General features: G+C 38.9%; 1 protein-coding gene across 15 annotated transcripts in view; it reads left to right on the plus strand.

Annotated features, from left to right (window-relative positions):
- Positions 1-19756, plus strand: part of Synj1 (synaptojanin 1) — a 77784-nt gene that overhangs the window by 22939 nt on the left and 35089 nt on the right. For 9 of the 15 annotated variants that reach the window (XM_052158633.1, XM_052158634.1, XM_052158635.1 and 6 more), the window contains exons 5-12: positions 956-1181; positions 1886-1969; positions 8835-8896; positions 9646-9742; positions 10567-10736; positions 11609-11690; positions 13874-14026; positions 16292-16457. In XM_052158633.1, coding sequence (XP_052014593.1) covers positions 956-1181; positions 1886-1969; positions 8835-8896; positions 9646-9742; positions 10567-10736; positions 11609-11690; positions 13874-14026; positions 16292-16457 — 1040 coding nt within the window. The remainder of the gene's footprint in view (positions 1-955; positions 1182-1885; positions 1970-8834; positions 8897-9645; positions 9743-10566; positions 10737-11608; positions 11691-13873; positions 14027-16291; positions 16458-19756) is intronic. The other 6 variants (XM_052158647.1, XM_052158637.1, XM_052158639.1 and 3 more) reach the window with 1 other exon arrangement.

Consider the following 19756-nt stretch of genomic DNA (forward strand, 5'->3'; position numbering starts at 1 on the left):
GACAGGCATCCTTGTTCCTTGTTACTGTGTTCAAGAAGGCTCGATTACATTTCTGTTCTCTTTTTGTAAGATATCACGGTATTGTAAAACACTTAAAGTCCATTTTAAATGGGTCAACATCTTAAAGCTCTGAGCTTACAATAATATAGAAAAGTACCTTTTGAACTGATGGAGTCGTTTGCTGAAGGCATCTTTTTAGTGGGCTCCCTAGAATATTCCAGAGTCTTCCATATGTGTTCCAATAGAGACAGCGTTTGGAGAGTATTGTGCAGTGGGAGAAGACAGCTTGGCAGGGCTCACTCCTCCATTCATGACTTAGTCATTGCATCACTAAATATTTTTATCTTTTGTTTTTGATCATTGAGCCATGTCTTTGCTTGAATAAAACATTTTTCCCTTCGAATTTGTAAACTAGGCCTTATCTGATACCTGCAGTACTACATTGTTTAGATGAGTCTGTGGGTATGCTCAGAGATAAAGCATTTACTATCGAGTGAGTAAGGTCCTGGATTCCATGACCAAAATTGAAACAAAAAAAATTTTTGGAGACCTAGAAAACACTGTGCCTTTCATTGTGTGATATGACAGCTACTAACTATGCTGCCTATTTAAACTTTAAAATATAGCCTTATATATAAGCCTCTTTATATAAAGTTATAAGTCTCTTTAAAGTAGGCTGTGTTTGCAAAACCCCTTTCAACAAGTCAAGTTCTGTGCATGCTGTAGTTTATACATTAGAAATGTTTTACCAATACTAATAACACAGATTTTTAGTTCACTAGCTTACCTGACTAGGCATTTGCACTTCATTTTATAACCTTGCTTTTAGCATAGTAAATGTAAATGTATTCTTTATTTGGGGAACCTCTTAATAATAATGCTCTAGTGTTATAAATTTTATTCTGTGTTATTTTGTACTTCAGTAACCTATCCCTGCTGCTGCTTCTTCCCTTAGGAATCAGTCTTTGCATTTGCATCTCAAGCACTACGGTGTGAACTGTGATGACTGGCTCCTACGGCTCATGTGTGGAGGAGTGGAGATTAGAACAATCTACGCTGCCCATAAACAGGCTAAAGCTTGCCTCATTTCAAGACTAAGCTGTGAACGAGCTGGGACAAGGTTCAACGTCCGGGGGACAAATGATGATGGCCATGTTGCCAACTTTGTAGAAACAGAGCAGGTGACACAGTGCTTTATTTCTTACTATGTTGTAAGGGAGACTCAGGAAGTACTAGGGTCATGGATTTGTGGGGGACACAGGAAATGCTCAGTAACAGTTACCTGTGGCGTGCGAATACATTTCGGCATGTATAATGTTGATGTTCTTGACTACTTACTGGCCTTAAGAAAGGCTTTCCTAGAACAAACTTCCACAGGTATATAATACCAATTAAGTATTGTTACATAGTCAGTGCTCTGCACGTGACAGTAAATTTTAAAATCTTCAATTATAGAGCAAGATGGCTTAAAAAACATATTTTATGTTAAAATAAGTTCAACTCTTAAAGATTGATAGTACTACCTAAAATTATAAAGTTATGACATTTGGCTGTGAAACTATGTAGTTGTAAAGTTTCAGGCTATAACTCAGCCCAACTCGGATCTTTAAATTAGGTTTTGGAAAATATAAAAAGGCTAAGGAACAAATTAAAAGAAATATAAGGCTATATGTATATAACAGTGAGGCTAAAAAGGAGTTTCTTTTTTAAGTGTGATTTTTACATTTTATTGTTTTCTGTTCAATATTATTAACTGAAAAATCTTAGTATCCTGTTTCAGGTTGCTTTGATCAGGACAGTTTATAAGTGGTTAGCAAGTGCAGAGATTTTAGTAGCTGCTTTTCTAATACAGAATTAACAGTTTTTTCTTTGGATTTTTTTGTAGGTTATATACTTAGATGACTGTGTCTCTTCCTTCATACAAATCCGAGGATCTGTCCCACTGTTCTGGGAGCAGCCAGGGTTGCAAGTATGTATACTGTTATTGTTGTTTTCTTTTGAAAATGTCCATATTGTCCAAATTTTCAATATAGTTCTTCAGTTTTACTGATCATTTTGTTTTTCTAATACCCACAAGGGAGGCTCTGCAGAACATCTTCCCTTAGACATTTTCCCTTTCAGTTCTGTATTAGCTGCTTTTATATTACCACAGTGATTTATTGTAGTTAGGCCAATTTTATAAAGAAAAAAGTCTTATTTTTATTTCAGCTCGCAATTTTAGAAATCAGAAATTACAATTGGACAGGCCCATTTATTTGGCAACTGGTAAAGCAGTGTGACACTTGATGGCATTACCACAGGGTATATAGAAATGTCTTTAAACAGGAAGCCAAAGAAACAGTCGCATATTCAGTTCAGGCTTGTGTAACTACTGGCTTCCATGAGAGGGCCCCATAGGAAGCCAGCACTCCCTCCCAGGGCATTGTTCCCATAGGAAGCCAGCACTCCCTCCCAGGGCATTGGTCCCTGCAGTCCACAAGGCCCCACTGCTTTTTTTTTTTTTCTATATTCTTTATTTACATTCCAAATGATTTCCCCTTTCCTGGTTCCCCCCTCCCTATAAGTCCCATAAGCCCCCTTCCCTCTGCCCATTCCCCAATCAACCCCCTCCCACTTCTCTGTCCTGGTAATCCTCTACATTGCTGCATCAAGCCTTTCCAGGACCTGGGCATTCTCCTTCCTTCCTTCTTGGGAATCATTTCATAAGTTAATTGTGTCTTGGGTATTCAGAGCTTCTGGGCTAATATCCACTAATCAGTGACTGCATTCCATATGTGTTCTTTTGTGATTGGGTTACCTCACTTAGGATGATATTTTCCAGTTCCAACCATTTGCCTAAGAATTTCATGTATTCATTGTTTTTAATTGCTGAGTAGTATTCCATTGTGTAAATATTCCACATTTTCTGTATCCATTCCTCCATTGAGAGACATCTCATTGAGAGACATTCCAGCTTCTGGCTATTATAAATAAGGCTGCTATGAACATAGTGGAGCATGTGTCCTTACTGCATGCCGGGGAATCCTCTGGGTATATGCCCAGGAGTGGTATAACAGGGTCCTCCTGAAGTGTAATGCCCACACTGATTTTCAGAGTAGTTGTACCAGCTTGCAATCCCACCAGCAGTAGAGGAGTGTTCCTCTTTCTCCACATCCTCACCAGCACCTGCTGTCCTCTGAGTTTTTAATCTTAGCCAGCCATTCTGACTGGTGTGAAGTGAAATCTCAGGGTTGTTTTGATTTGCATTTCCCTAATGACTAATGATGTTGAACATTTCTTAAGGTGCTTCTCAGCCATTTGAAATTCTTCAGGCAAAAATTCTTTGTTTAGCTCTGTACTCCATTTTTTAGTAGGGTTATTTGGCTCTCTGGAGTCTAACCTCTTGAGTTCTTTGTATATATTGGATATTAGCCCTCTGTCGGATGTAGGGTTGGTGAAGATTTTTTTCCCAATTTGTTCGTTGCTGTTTTGTCTGATTGACAGTGAGTGTCCTTTGCCTTACAGAAACTTTGTAATTTTATGAGGTCCCATTTATCAATTCTTGATCTTAGAGCATAAGCTATTGGTGTTCTGTTCAGAGCAATACTCAAATTCATCTGGAATAACAAAAAACCCAGGATAGATAAAACTATTCTCAACAGTAAAAGAACTTCTGGGGGAATCAGTATCCTGGACCTCAAGTAGTACTATAGAGCAATAGTGTTAAAAACTGCATGGTATTGGTACAGTGACAGGCAGCTAGATCAATGGAATAGAATTGAAGACCCAGAAATGAACCCACACACCTATAGTCACTTGATCTTCAACAAAGGAGCTAAAACCATCCAGTGGAAAAAAAACATAGCAAATGGTGCTGGTTCAACTGGAGGTCAGCATGCAGAAGAATCTAAGAATGCAAATGTATCTATTCTTAGCTCCTTGTACTAAGCTCAATTCCAAGTGGACCAAGGATCTCCACCTAAAACCAGACACACTGAAACTAATAGAAAAGAAACTGGGAAAGACCCTTGAGGACAAGGCCCCACTTCTTAACAGTTCCACAGCATCACCAACGCCACTACCTTGGGCACCAGACCTCCAAAGCATGAACACTTAAGGGACATGAACACTTTCAAACCAGGCAACTGTAGCAACTCAGGAGCCTGTTTAAGTTTTTAAATTTCAAGGCTTAAAAAACATTGTTTTCATTATTATTTTCTCATAATTTTAGTATAGAATGAGTTACTCTTTTAAAGCAGGAGAATTTGGTAGCTAAAAAAAAGTCTCTGTTCCTAGACTTATTTACTCCCCTTTCTCTACCATTGCTAGCTAAGCGATATTGCACACGTGATTGAATTCTCTTTCTGTCTCAGTCTCCTCATCTGTAAATGTGAGTGATGATAATACCGTCTCCTTCCTGGGATTGCTACGTAGACTCAATTAAAAACACATAAAGCAGTGCCTGGTATACAGCAGCACGTTGGGGTTAGCCAGTGCTCTCTCAGTAACATGTCTGTGACCCAACCTTTGCTTTGTAATCTGTGATATCTTATTATTTTCAAGATATTCCTGATGATCTTTAACTTCATTGTTAAAAACATAATTACTTCATCTTTACAAAATGTTTTAAAAATATAAGGTTCTGGTATTAAATTATTTCAGAGTTTTATTCTTATGTGAATTATATTGAGACGTGCTCAGTGCTTTTAAAGAACCACGTTCCTTACAGCCTGTGTGTGGGACAGCAGATGGGGCTCATTCAGGATTGAGAATGATAGCGAATGAAGCCTTGCTTCCCTTAGCAATTGCAAGCTTCTGGATTTTCCCAGTGTTAGTTTGCTTAAGGTATGCCAAGGACTAACAACGCAATGAATACTTGTTCTGTTTTGCTAAAATTCTTAGTTATTGTCAAGACTAGTCTGACTGGTGTGAGGGTTTTTTGGTTTTTTTGTTTTGTTTGGAATTTGGTGGGTTTTTATTTTGTTTTGTTTTTGATTTTGAGGCAGGGTCTCACTGTAGTTCTGGTTGGCCTGGAGCCTCTGTATGTAGACCAAGCTGGACTTGAACTCAAAGAGATCCATCTACCTCTGCCTTCTGAGTCCTGGTTTTACAGATGTGTGCCACCTCATCCAGCCAGGTGTAGACTTTAAGCGTGGAGAAGCTCTCTGACTCTCAGAAAAGCATGCCAGCCCAGCCTTGCTTTTCTTATGCTTTTGAGATCTTTGATGAATAGTTGAGTGCTTGCTTTAAGAACAGTCCGAAAGCCACAGCCTGACTAGAGGTGAATGCTTTGCTGGGGAACAGTGGTTGATTTACAGGCCCTGCATTGTACTGCTTCTCTGAGATTTTCAGGAAGTTCTAAATCGTTGTATTTGGTTGTTTAGTAGAGTTGGATCCTGAAGAGCTACATTAAAGGAGCCCCCTCGGGTTGGACTTTGTGTTGGGGTTTTGTCTAAGCTCCACCCCACACCTACCTGGGCTACTTGCTCCTCCTCTCTCTCTTTGTTCTCTGCTCTCCCAAACTCTCTCACCTCTCTGCCCCTGGGGCTCTTCCCCCCTCCACGTGGTCATGGCCGGCCAGATAAGTACATCTGCCCAAATTCCCATTTTACTACCTTTCCAAAGGGTCGTTCAATGGTAGAATTTTCGCCTGCCACTGGGGAGGCCCGGGTTCGATTCCCGGCCAATGCACCATTGGAGGACTTTCAGCACCAGGATGAAAGGGCTTAAAAGTGGGGAGTATAGGGGGTTAGGTGAGTGTGGCTAGGCGGCATGGGGCAAGGTGTCCAGGCGGGCCCTTGCCTGGGCACCTCTGCCCCTGAGGGACCACACACACACATACATGGTATAGAATAGAGTTTATTCAGGGTAGGGGATGGAAGTTAGTGGGAGAGAGAGAGAGAGAGAGAGAGAGAGAGAGAGAGAGAGAGAGAGAGAGAGAGAGAGAGAGAGGAGAGAGGAGAGAGGAGAGAGGAGAGAGGAGAGAGGAGAGAGAGAGAGAGAGAGAGAGAGAGAGAGAGAGAGAGAGAGAGGAGGCTGGCCATGACCATGTGGAGGGGGGAAGAGCCCCAGGGGCAGAGAGGTGAGAGAGTGTGGAAGAGCAGGGAGCAAAAAGAGAGAGGAGGAGCAAGTAGCCCCTCTTATAGTGGGCCAGATCTCTGGGGCGGGGCATACCTGGCTATTGCCAGGTAGGTGTGGGGTGGAGCTTAGACAAAACCCCAACACTTTGCTTCTTCCTTCTCCTGTGTGGTCTCACCTCACAGGGAATCTTGCAGGCTAATGTTCTCTGAAAACTTTCATCTTGAAACCATGCATTTCTTCATAGACAGTAAAATTTGAGTCACTGAGATACTCTAAGAATTCTCCTCAATGATGACCTAGCTGGTCTGTTGTTGACGTTGGGGAGGGATGCCTGATTCTGGTTTTCAGTTATTTACTGTAGTAGTCTCTAAGATTAACTTTCCTTTGAATAAGAAAAGATTGGTCTTTGCTTTTGTTTTAAGAACAGTTCTTGCAATATAGGCCTGGCTGGTGTAGTACTATATAGCCCAGGCTGGCTTCAAACGCATAATAGTTATCCTGCCTTAGCCTCCTGAGAAAGGACTCTTTTTGTGAACATTTTTCCATTGTTCTAAAAGAGTGGTAATAAACAAATGAAAATACATTATTTATTTTTAAGAAAATATAAAAATAGATACTGATTTTCAAAAATTAAAACACCATGCCAAGGATTAGCTGTTCTGTGGAACAAAACTAGGTCCCTTGCCTTAGGGGTGTGGTAAATGGTTCTTACGTGTTTCATGTGTTCTCATGAGGAGAATTTATTTCAGAGACTGACTTTGTTCAGTCGTTTATGGTGATGTGCTGGATGGAGTTTGTGGTCATCTTGTTTCTACCTCTTGAGGCTGGGTTTACAGTTCTGAACTGTGGAGTTGAAGAAGTGTAGCAGCGCTCATTTTGTCTGTCTGTTTCGTTCTCAGACTACGTAGTGATGTGGCAGAGCCCCTCCTCCACCCCTTTTATCAAGTCGCTTTGTTCATGTATTAGCAGGAAAGATTTCTGGAAATCGCTGATCCAGAAGTCTCGGAGAGACGTTTCCAAGTAAAGCTTTGGGAGCTCTCAGGTCTTTCTCTTAGGTCTCCTCTTGCCTGCGTGAAAAAAGAAGTATAACCCATGTTAGGCAGATATTCTCCATCTTGTTTCCCCTAGCACAACATTTTTAATTCTGCAAAATGTGCTTTTTTTATGGTTATGTGGCCATGAGATTGGCCTAGAAAAATCTGAGTCTGCAGGAAGAAATTACTTCCTGCTTTGTATTGTGGGATGAGATGGGTAGGAAACCCGTGCATGCACATGTCACCTGTGTCTGGACTCCCCTCCTCTGAGTCTACAGCACAGGTATTTGCGAGCTACCAGACATGGGCACGACTTGAACTCAGGTCCTGTGGAAGAGCAACAAGTGCTCTTAACCACTGAGCCATCTTTCCAGCTCTGGGAAGGAATGCTTTGGTTTGGTTTGTTCTTTAATGTGTTTTAAGTTTTACTGAGCTGAGATAACTATTCTTTACCATTATAGAGAAAAAGACATGTGGACATTATTAGTAATAGGCTACTTGGGAATGTAAATCTCTTATCTGAACCTTTTTTAAAAACATTAGTTACATGGAACTTAAACAGAATATATATTTAGGTTTGAAATAAGGTAAATAGTATGTATGAAAGCACTCAAACATTTCTTCCATCAAAAACTTCCTATTGATGAGTGTTTCCTAGTGGGTGTAACTTGTTCTTTTTTCTCTTCTATTTCCTTTTGTCGTTTACAGCATACATGACCACTCTGAAGATCAAAGATATTTGTTATTTTTTTTTTGTTTTTAAAGATGCATTTATTTTTATGTATGTGAGTACACTGTTACTCTTCAGACACACCAGAAGAGGGCATAGATCCCATTACAGATGGTTGTGAGCCACCATGTGGTTGCTGGGAATTGAACTCAGGACCTCTGGAAGAATAGTCAGTGCTCTTAACCACTGAGCCATCTCTCCAGCCCCATTTGTTATTTTTTTTTTTTTAAACAGGGTCTCACTGTGTAGCCCTGGGCTGGATCCATGTAGGCCAGTTTACGATTGAATTTGATGGCATTCTTCCTGTTTCTGAGTCTAAGTGTTGGAGTTAAAAGTGTACCACCATACCCAGCTTCCTTAGTCTTTTTATGTCATGGAAATAAAAGTGAATTTTGCATGTTGGCTGTTTGACTTTTTTTTTCCTATTTGTTAGGCTTTATAAGATATAAAATATAGAAGAAACCCTTCTCTGTTATATGCTAAGTTTAGATGGCTCACACAACAAATAACTAAGCCAAGCTCCAATATTACTTTTTATATCTAAGTTTCTACAAATTGGGCTTTTTGTTGTTGTTTCAGTCAATGTAAAAATGAGTACTAGTGCTGAGTAGTGGCGCACGCCTTTAATCCCAGCACCTGGGAGGCAGAGGCAGGTGGATTTCTGAGTTTGAGGCCAGCCTGGTCTACAGAGTGAGTTCCAGGACAGCCAAGGCTACACAGAGAAACCCTGTCTCAAAAAACCAAAAAGAAAAACCAAAAAAAAAAAAAAAAAAAAAAAAAAAAAAGAGTGGTATTACAGCTGTGTGCCAGCATGCCTGTCCTCATCCTGGCCTCACCCAGTGAGGTCCCTGGTCCTCCTCACACTGAGGACTAGGGACCCCCTTGAAAAGTGAGGCCCAGGCTTCTCATTTACTGTGTTTACTAAGTGGATTACTTGGATTGCAGGTGGTGATGTTTCTTTTGTCCAGATAGTGGTTTGGGAAATGATTGAGTCTTCTTTCTTGTCTCAGGTGGGATCCCATCGTGTTCGTATGTCTAGGGGATTTGAAGCGAATGCGCCGGCCTTTGACAGGTAGGACTGGTTATTTTCCTACAGTATTATATGAACTTCATGGGTATCATGGGTAGACAGACATAGAGGAAACTATTATTACCTTTTCCTTGTTTTTTAATTGCCTTTTTTTCAATAGTACCTCATGAATACAGGTGTACATTAACCACACCAGCTTACACTGAAGTTTCTCTTGAGCATGTATAAATACATTAAAGTTTCATCTAAAGATAGACACAGTGAGAGATTAACTCTTATTAATAACTAATTATATCATATGCATATGTGAAATTCTCAAAAAATTTAAGAATGGGAAAATTATAACTATACTGAACTAAAATGAATACACAATGTATCATGTCTCTGGAGAGAGTCAGAACACGTGATAGCATTTTTTGACCCTGATTGACCTCAGGTAACAGAAACTGTAGGAAGGAAGGCCACAGCTAAGGGAGCCTTCAAGGGCTGGAGGTAGTCAGGATGCCCTTCTGAATATTCCTGCAGCATGTGGTCTTCAGAGGGCCCAATGAGCTGTGACCTGCCTTGTCTGTCCTTGGCTTCACAGTGAAAGGTAAACAGAGGCCGGGGACCTCAGAGCTCCAGCACTGAGAGGATGGCAGCCATAAGTCAGAGGAGACTGAACTTACTGAACTCTATAAATGCAGGGCTTTGAGAACATGTCGGATGGACTCGTATCCAAGTTAGCAATTTCACGAGTTTGTTGTTTTCTGGGGGAAGGCTATATGAAGTTTCCTGTCTTTTGTCAACAGGCATTTCCGAACACTTAAGGACTTGTATGGTAAACAGATTGTAGTGAACCTGCTTGGGTCTAAGGAAGGGGAGCACATGCTGAGCAAGGCTTTCCAGGTGAGTGCACGCTTGCTTTACCCTCCCCTGCTCACCCAGACCGCAAACAAAGTAATGGACCCCTGGGCAAGAAGAGCACCTCCTGGGCCAGCGTTGGGCCCCGATGATGCCTTTAACTCTCTGAGGCCTTTGCCTCTCTGTTAGAATTCAGTAGAGGAAAAATAATGAATCAGTTTGGATTGATGTAAATTATGTTACATAAGGTACATAGAATAGCCAGAAAACATTTTCTGAGGTTTAAATTAGGAGTCTAGTTAAGTGTAAAAATAACCTAATTAGCTATTTTTTAAGATTATGAAGAAATTATTGTTAATTGAACATTGTGCTTTTGAGAGTCATATCTTAAAGGAGAACTTAAACAATATACAAAATATTCAATATACAAAAAATTCTCTTTAAAGGAGAAATCAAAACAGTAGTATTGAATGAGGGCATAAAAGATGAACCCTTTAATCTCTGATTAGACTTTGTGTTAAAAAATAAGGTACTTTATTTTAGATTCTTAGAAGGTAAAAGTACTTACTAAATTTGTTCATAACAATAAAACACTGGTTATTAGAAACCATTTCATTTTCTAAACCAACCTAAAGTATTAATTAGGTCGCCTGAATTAATTTTGCCACTCAGTCTCTCTGGGATAGTGTATGGGTTTTAGACAATAAATACCATTAGGTATTCTAAAAATGTTCCTTTTGCTGCCAGTGTCAGTAAAAGTTTTTGGGGGTTAGTAAGATTTCAGAGAACTTGGAATGCACGTGTGTGCCTGGTGCTGCAGCAGTAGGCTACAGCTAACACTACGTGAACATTTGCTGTCTTACTTTCAGAGTCATTTGAAAGCGTCTGAACACGCCTCTGATATCCACATGGTGTCGTTTGACTATCATCAGATGGTTAAAGGAGGAAAAGCAGAAAAGTTACACAGTGTCCTCAAACCACAAGTCCAGAAGTTTCTAGATTATGGATTTTTTTATTTTGATGGCAGTGAAGTTCAAAGGTTTGATGGTTCTGTTCTTCTCCTCCTTAAATTGGAACTTTGCTATAAGTCACTCTTAACATTGAACTTTTAATTTTTTTATGATACAATTTATAATTTAAAATATTTTTAATACTTTATATTAAGTTTGGGGTTTTTTCTCCATATTTCAACAAATAATAATAAGTTCCATCATCTAGAACACAGTGTGGGACAGCAGTGTGTGTGTCTTGATTGTAACAAATAGGATCTATGATCGTGCCTTCTGTGTCCGAAGAAACTGAGGCACTGGCTTGATCTGCACATGCCTGGGAAGGGTTGGAGCTGCTGCTCACTTGGCTTCCGACTTTATGCTGTTAGGAAAGCTGAAGTCTCACTAATTCTTGGCTCTAGTAATGACCATTATGCAAATACAGGGAAATGTTTACTTATTGTCTGCACTGGTGTAACTTAAATCCTTAGCTTTTGCATATGGAATAATAAAGTTGAAAGGTTTTGAAGTTCAGTTTTAGATTGAAGTAAACTTATGAACAAAGATCAAAGTTACTGGCTTTTTTCAATTAGTGTTTTTATGTTATAGCAGCTTTACAGGGCAGTCAGTAAAAGAGTTCTTGTTTGCTTAAAAAACTATTCCCAAAATGCTTGTTATTTTTGTGGAAAGAATAGTAGGATTATAAACCTGAAATATCTCCTAACTTCAGGCTTAGTTAAAATAGGTGTGTGTGGATGCTAACTGTTTCATATTTTTATGGTTATTTTGTGCCTGAAAATGGTGATAGTATAAAGTTAGAAGTAGAAGGGCATTGGATTTTGGTCCTCTCTGTCACTGCCAGCTCCTTTATGCTTCATCTGTGCTGTAAACTAGCCATGTAACTTTATCAAAACTGTTACAGGTGCCAGAGTGGGACAGTCCGAACAAACTGCTTGGATTGTCTGGATAGAACAAATAGTGTGCAAGCATTCCTTGGCTTAGAGGTAAGGATTGCCGCCCGTGCTGTGTGCGTCCCGATTGCTCATGTAAGGCCAGTGTTTCTCAGCTGTATAAGTAATGAAGCAGGGCCTTGTTACCGACCTTTGTTTTTTCTTCTTGTTTTTCTCCCCACTCCACCTCCACCCGCTCTCAAAACCCCTTGTGATTTAACTGTTCCCTTCTCTGCTCTGGAGCTGTCAACTGTTTCCTTCTATTGTTCCTTGGCATGCCTTTTTTTTTTTCTTATTTTTCTTTTTGGTTTTTCTCGAGAGAGGGTTTCTCTGTATAGCCTGGCTGTCCTGGAGCTCACTCTGTAGACCAGGCTGGCCTCGAACTCAGAAATCTGTCTGCCCCTGCCTTCCAGAGTGCTGGACTTGCAGGCGTGCACCACCACCGCCCGGCAGCATGCCTTTTAAACAGACACCTTTGTGTACATTGGAGTAATCACTGATTTGTTTTTTTTTTCTGGGGGGGAGGGGGAACGGTCTCTTGAAACAGTGTGCATGGATTTTAACTTTATGCTGAAGTTTTTGAGATTTTCATTTAGGACTTTAAAATCTATTTTTACATGTATATTTCTATAGAGTTATATTTTGATAGTTTGTAACTCAATCCGAGTGGATTATTTATGTTTCTACTTATGTTTATTTTAGTGTTTACTCACCATGTGTCTGAGCAGGCAGAGGCTCAGCTAGTCAGTAAATTGGAGCAGCAGTGATCTGCCCAGCTCTTCCCTGCCCAGTAAGTCAGGGTCATAAGGTGGTGGTGCGTTCTCTTTGCATTAGGAAAGATGTAGTTTTCAAGAACTATAAAGGCAGAAAAAGAAAGTAACTCATTTTTTTTCTCTAGTTAATGATCTTAAATTTGGCCATTGAATTAGTTAATTAATTATAGAAGCTCAGCTTCTGTCTCAAAACTGAAAATCCAATTGTATAAAGTTCTCAGTGGCAGAGATATATTTTATGTAAGTAAATAAATTTTACTGTTTTGATTTTTTTGAAACCAACCTATCATTGACATTTTATGACATATGAGGCATGAAAGAAGGCAAGTGTAATTAGATAATAAGTTCACATGGCTTGGATTTGATTGAGGCCCTAGATTCCAGTGCCTGACTGTGTTTATAGGATCTGTCCACGCTTATTGGAGTTCTTATATATAACTTACCAATTTCATTTCCAGTCTGTCTCCACTGACCTTTACTATTGAAAGTGTGATGTGAGAATGTGCCTCTCTGTCATTCGCATTTGGTTAACCAGTAACAAAACTTATTGCTAAATTAGAGTTATGCAAACTAATAGTAAAGTGAAATTTGCTTTTTCCACTTCTTAAAGATTGAAAGATTTAACCAATAAAGGAGACCTTTGGGCTGTTTTATGTCCCATGTAAACACAGAATAACTCTAGCATCAGCCTCAGTAATAAAATGAGCCCATTGACGGGCCTTGATATATTTTTAAATCTTTTGTAATTATAGATAATTACCACGTCTAACAGAAAAGAGAATGTAAGTGGGAAGGAGCTTAGCAAAAGCGCAGGGATAGCTAACTGATGAAGTTGGTAAGACGAGCAGACATGCGTCCATGCTGCTGCGGTCCAAGATCAGTAGCTTGTTGAATGCTTCTCCTGCCACCCGCGATGGAGGCTTGGCGCCCAGAGGCCTGGCAGTGGGCACTTGGTTCCCATGGCTCTTTTGGACAAGCCATCCGTGTAGCCTGCGTATTTCAGGAGCTGCTGTGATGTCTTCAGGACTTGTTAGGACACTCGGGCAGCCTGCCGCACCTCCTGCACATTCAGCCTCAATTAACCAAGTTTCAAGAGCAAGGTCCAAAGTAAAAACGTAGTGTTTATGTTTAGGCAAACTCAGTACATATTTTTGCTCTCCTTTATAGATTACTTGTGACTTAGCTAGTTTCTTCAGTGAGCAAGGTAAACTGGGACGGATAGCTATAAGATTAATTGGAGGCAACATTATTTCCTTTATTTTCAGATCCATGTTCTCTTTTGAATCTCCTGAAATACCCTTAAAAAACAAGCTTTACCTTAAAAAAGTTGAAATGGTAGTAAACAGCTCAATAAAGTGTTAATACTTTCAGAGTTATTTATAAATTTTAACTTTAATTCTAATAATTGTAAAAAGTCACATTACAATGAATATTTACCTTAAAAATTCTTGTTTGCTCTTTCAGATGCTAACTAAACAGCTAGAAGCTCTGGGCTTGGCTGAAAAGCCTCAGCTGGTGACTCGCTTTCAAGAAGTTTTCCGGTCCATGTGGTCTGTGAATGGCGATTCAATCAGTAAAATATATGCAGGCACTGGAGCCCTTGAAGGGAAGGCCAAGGTAGGCCAGACCTGTCATTGACTTTCATCTCTCTCCTCTCTGTGGAAAGTTTTGAAATGACTTTCTAAATAATAGTTTTTATGTTAACAGGGATCTTTTAGGATTGCTTCCCTATACTTTTCATGTTCTCTCTGATACATGTCATAGACCCCGATGATTAATGAAACAGAATTCTTTAGGCGTAAGTCGTCACTGTGTTGTTAAAGACAATCCACTATGGATGTACTTATTGTCTACCTCTCTTACTTTTTAAATTGTTTATACTGCTTTTGAATAAGATTTAAAGAACAACATAGTCCTAATAGAGGATCCTGTCTCATTTGCCTTTGTGTCCTACACTTGACACAGAGCCTCCTCTTTTTAGGAAGCGAGTCACACACAGTGGGTGGACATACGGCCCATTACCAATTTATACCAGCAGGACAATGAGCCTGGGATTAGTTGGACTCAATTAGTAACTTTGTACTTTCTGCTTCTTTTGCTTTTAAAGGAAGCTACCGCTGTGTAGTGAGGGTGGTGCGTGGATGTAGCTATGGTTCTGAGTCCCATCAGGACTTGTAGCTGCCTGTGTTAGGCTCAGGTTACTTTTCTCTTTCGTACTTGGCCTTTGTTGTGGGATTTGGGGCCGTGTTTGGAATATGTTTTATGATTCTATATACTTAAATATTGTTTAATTCTTTAAGGGACCTTGGCCTTAGTTTATTTTTTCCTAAATCTCTTAATCCCTCAAATTATTTCTGGATAAAAAAGAACATTTAGCTAGGTATGGTGGTGGCTCATACCTATAATCTCAGCATTGGAGAATTTGAAACAGGAGTATTGCCACAGGTTCAAGAGAACCTAGGGTATATAGAGAATACTACATCTAACAAATTTAAAGAAAACAAACAGTTTTTTAAACTGTCTAAAAAAACAAACAAAACAAAAACATCAGTCAGCAAAAGAAGAAAGTGTTACTGTCTCAATGGTCGGGAGCTGCAGCCTAGCAGCGAGGTCCCTAGAGGCTACTCAGCATCTCAAGTCTGTGTTCAGGCTCCTCCCATGCAGGGCGCCGCTCATCCCTCAGGAGTGCTAAACACTGCTGTCCGCAGAAAACCTGAAATTGCTTGACTTTCATTTGCTCCTTTTAAAATAGCATAATTCTTGTTATTAAACTCTGACTCTCCAACTGTTGCTTCAAAATATTCTTTTATATTCTTCTGTCTTTGGTTTCTGCTGTGACTAAGGTAATATATGTACATAAGTTGCATATATTCAATATACTTATCTTTAACATAATGTATAGGTATGAAATCTTTATATATTAATATTAAATATTCTAGTCTGAATTGAGCTAAAATCTAACATCTGAACTGCTTTCTTTTCCTTTCTCTCGGCTCCTTTTGATTAATTGCCTGATAATGTGAATGGTGAGTGCACTTTTTTCAATAACATCATTTTATTTATTTCATGACAAAAAATAATGATTTAATGCCATATTACATTTAGTGGCCTATAAAAATGGCTCTTTATTTTTAAAAGAAGCCTGTAGTTGCTGTTATTCTTCAAAAGGATGAAAATTGCACATTCTAAACTAAAGTTATTTTTGACAGTCAAATCTCTATAGGATCAAAATAAATATTGTCTGATAATATGGATAAGTGAAATACCTGTTCATTAAAGTTGTAATCAACCTTTTCACTATTGGAATAGGTATTTATTTTTGTGTTTTATATTTGTATATGATACAAAATATCTCTAATATACAAACTAAAATTTAGGTATCATATTTGAGATGTAACTACAAATTTGTTTTTTAATAAGACTTTTGGTTTTAGATTCAGTTCTGTCTTTAACTGCTATCAAATTATTTGGGTGCAATTTTACTTTAATACTATCAGAGTACTTAGGGTTTTCTAAGAGCTATAGGTTCAATGTATTATCCTCTGTCCCCGCTACCTTTACCCACCCAGCCCATCCTTACATGTAAAAGTTATAATGTAGAAAGGCATTTTCTTAATTCAAATAAACACAATATGAAGTATTTACTGCTCAATAAATTACTAGATGAAACTGTGGCATTTATTTTATCATTTTCTTTGTGTAGACTGTAAGGGAACAGTTACATTTTAAAGCCTTTCTATGTAGTTATACATTTAAAAGATAATTATTAGAACCTTTTAAATACTAGAATTGTATAAAAATCAATTTAAAATTACAAAATATTCATTGAACAAAATCAACAGTATTTTGAACAAGAACCCATGCTCCTTTCTCCCACAACAGGCTGGAAAGTTAAAGGACGGTGCGCGATCTGTCACCAGAACCATTCAGAATAACTTCTTCGACAGCTCCAAGCAGGAAGCCATTGATGTCTTGCTTCTGGGAAATACTCTAAACAGCGATTTAGCCGACAAAGCCCGAGCACTTCTGACTACTGGAAGTTTGCGCGGTATGCATACTTTATAGTTTATTTACTTCATTTATTTATAGTCTTTAAAAGTCCCCCCAAAAAGCAAATTTAAATTTATTTATATTAATAGTTTTTAGGCTGTAGTTGATTTAAGTAATTTTGGAAGGAATTTCTCTACCAGTGGTTTTTATGAAATAGAATTCTCTAATGAAATTTTTCTCTTGTCAAATGTTAATACTGTGATACTTAGCTACAAACTGGCTGTTTTATTCTAAACACTATGTGTACTTTCTTCTATAGATTATGCCTTGGGGACTATATCGCCTCCGTGCTGCTAACCTGCTGCAAGGCAGGGTTCCATAGAGTATAGGGTAGCACTTTAAAGCATTCAGTGATCAGCTAAACAGGCAGTGCTTCGTTGAGAAAACCCTGTATCTGTTTTGGTTAATTTTTCATAAACACAACAAATGTTTTTATAGCCACCTCCTAACTTTGGTTATTACTGCTTGAATCAGCTTAAATCATAGTAATGGTTGAAAATAGTGTTTATTATTGGCCACTAACCTCTATTATCCATTTTAACATTTTGACATAAATATATAGCTTTCAAAGTAACTTTTTCCCCTAACATAGCTTTCTACCTTTTTGTCTCTTACTAAATGTCAAAAAAAAAAAACCCAACTTTTCATATTAATGAAAACATAAAAGCAATATTATGAGGAAGTTAAACAATATTCATTGTATATATAATACATTACTTCCTGCCTCTCACCAGATTTATTGAGGTATAATTGACAAGCTCACAGAGATTCCTTTAGTTCCACTTTTTTCATTAGAACTTTAGAGCACTGTGGACTTCTTTTCCTGTTAGCCCCAAACCTTCTAACACACGCTCTCCACACAGGACATTTCCTGTGCCTGGTAATACCCTCTTGAGACTGATCACACAGGTGATCATAGAATGTCAGGCTCCTGATGCTGTGAAGGTTTTTCATTGCAAGCAGCTTCTCAGGAATGTATAAGTAGTCTTGGGGGATGGGACCTCTCAAATTCTTTTTTTAAAAAAAAAAGTCTGATACTTACTACGTCTTTGAACTTCAGACTTCTTCCTGGTTCCAGTAGAGACTGACTATTTCTGTTTGTCACCTCTTTGCACCCGTGCCTACTCTGATGTGGAGGCATTAATAAACAACAATGGAAAGTAAGTGTGTGAGGGAAGAGGAGAAGCCAGACGCGCAGGAACTCCCCAGGCCAAGCGGCAGGTGTCTAGTTTCCGCACATCTCACCATGTGTCACACGCCTCTCACAGGTGGTCAGCTCCACTGCCATGCTTGTTCTGACACTGAGAGACAGCTTGTTCCAGTATGGTTGATATGTTAGGTAATAGTGCGAACGTGATGCCAGTTTTGCATGAGCTTTTGCGTGATTTTGCTGGCAAGCACCATTAGGCAAATGCAGAAAACTACCCAGCAGAAGTAGTAGGGGTGCAGATTACAAAATGTGCATAGCCATATGCACATACATTGAACATCTTCCCTTCTGCAGTTTGACTTGTCTTTTGAGCCATACCCACCCACATCTGATGTCGACTTCCCATCCATTTTCTTATAGCCCTTTTGCTACTGTTCACAGTTGCTATACCCTTCTGATGCCCATTTCTACAAGCTACCTTCGTATTTTTTAAAAGATGGAGTGCCTTACTATTTTATAGTCATGCATTTCATTTCAACCATTTAACATACATAGTACTATACTGTTTTTTAAATTAGGTTCCTGTCTTCTTAAGGTGTGTCACTTTTGAAGCTTTTATGTGTGATACCCAACCCCATTTTCCCCATAAACCTTTACAGCCACAGGGGTTTACATAGTTTACATAGTGTACTTGACGGTTTTAGAATGCACTTGTCTTGTTATAGCTGAACTAATAGCAGTTAACAATTGGTGAGTCCCAGAAAAGAATAGTAAAAGCTATGTGTTAAGACATATCTTTCCATATCTTTGGTGTCCTTCAGCTTCTTAGATTTTTACACTCATACTCTCTCTTACACACACACACACACACACACACACACACACACACACACACGAGCTTCTTAAAGAGGAGAACCTTCACATTGTGAAGCGATGGACATCAATGAGTCAGTGTTTTGTATGACAGGTTTGTATCAGTTATTGTTATTTATTGTTTTTGGTATTATAGCTTCAAAAAACAAATTCAAGTTGTCAACTTGAAAGAAATAATGCTATATCTCAGGATGTTTTAAGGTAACACAATAAGTTTTAAATGTAACTTGTTGTTTTACTAATGACTCTTTGTTTTCTTCTTGATGCATCCATAGTTTCTGAACAGACATTACAGTCAGGTACAGTATAGAAAAATCAATGTATAAATTAAAGCAACCTTTTCTTTATTTTTCTAAAGCTGATGTTAAACACACACAGGTGTAATTTCATCATATTACAGAATAAATTAATATTATTACTCTAAATACAAATTTTAAGTTTGCAGAAATTAAGTACTTTATTCAGGAAGAAATGTATAGCCTTCTTTCTGTTTCTGTATCACAGACATATTCCAATGGAAGACAATTCAGCTAGATGAAGTTTCTCTTTATACCTCCTTAAACATTGTCCCTGTTAGATCTTACTCTTCACAGACTACAGGACAAGGTCTGGATATGACTGTTGCATTGGTCAGATCCTGTCCATGCTGGTTCTGTCCACTCAGCACTGCCTTGTACACAGGTTGCTGGCTCATTCCCTTACTCTGCAGATGACTTGCTCTAGAACTGCAGACCTGCACTAAGACAGATCTGAAGCCTTCTCACTTTAAGCAGCATCGTGTTGCTCACCAAATCCGAGCAGCGCATGCTGACTTGATCTGGCTCCTCCTTTCCTTCTTGTGTTCATAGGACTTCCATCTCCTCATTCTCCACGGTTTAGGATCTTGTCTTTAAAGGTGAATCTGTGGCAAATAGGACAAAGCAAACGCCTTCCCAGAAATTTAGCTGCAAATCAACAACTTCTCTTCCCCTTCTTAGGATATTTTGCCTGATCACCATTGTGACTCTTCTGACAAGCTGTTGCTGTTTGTTTGTTTGTTTGTTTGTTTGTTTTTTAAATGAAAGTGAGGAGGGAACACTTGGTTGTGCATTGGGTTGTGTAACGAACACCATTTCGTAAGGATATAGTGTTCAGACAGCTGTGGTCTTAACAGACTCGTTTCTGTGAGCACATCAGGTGCCACTGTGCTGAGAAGAAACTAGGATTGTGCTTTACCTTCTTCTTCTCTTCGTGAAGTGACTGGCCTGATTAATTCAGATGCCATGGAGGCCTGG

Source organism: Apodemus sylvaticus, chromosome 15 (genome assembly GCF_947179515.1).
Source record: "Apodemus sylvaticus chromosome 15, mApoSyl1.1, whole genome shotgun sequence".
In the NCBI taxonomy this organism is placed as follows: Eukaryota; Metazoa; Chordata; class Mammalia; order Rodentia; family Muridae; genus Apodemus; species Apodemus sylvaticus.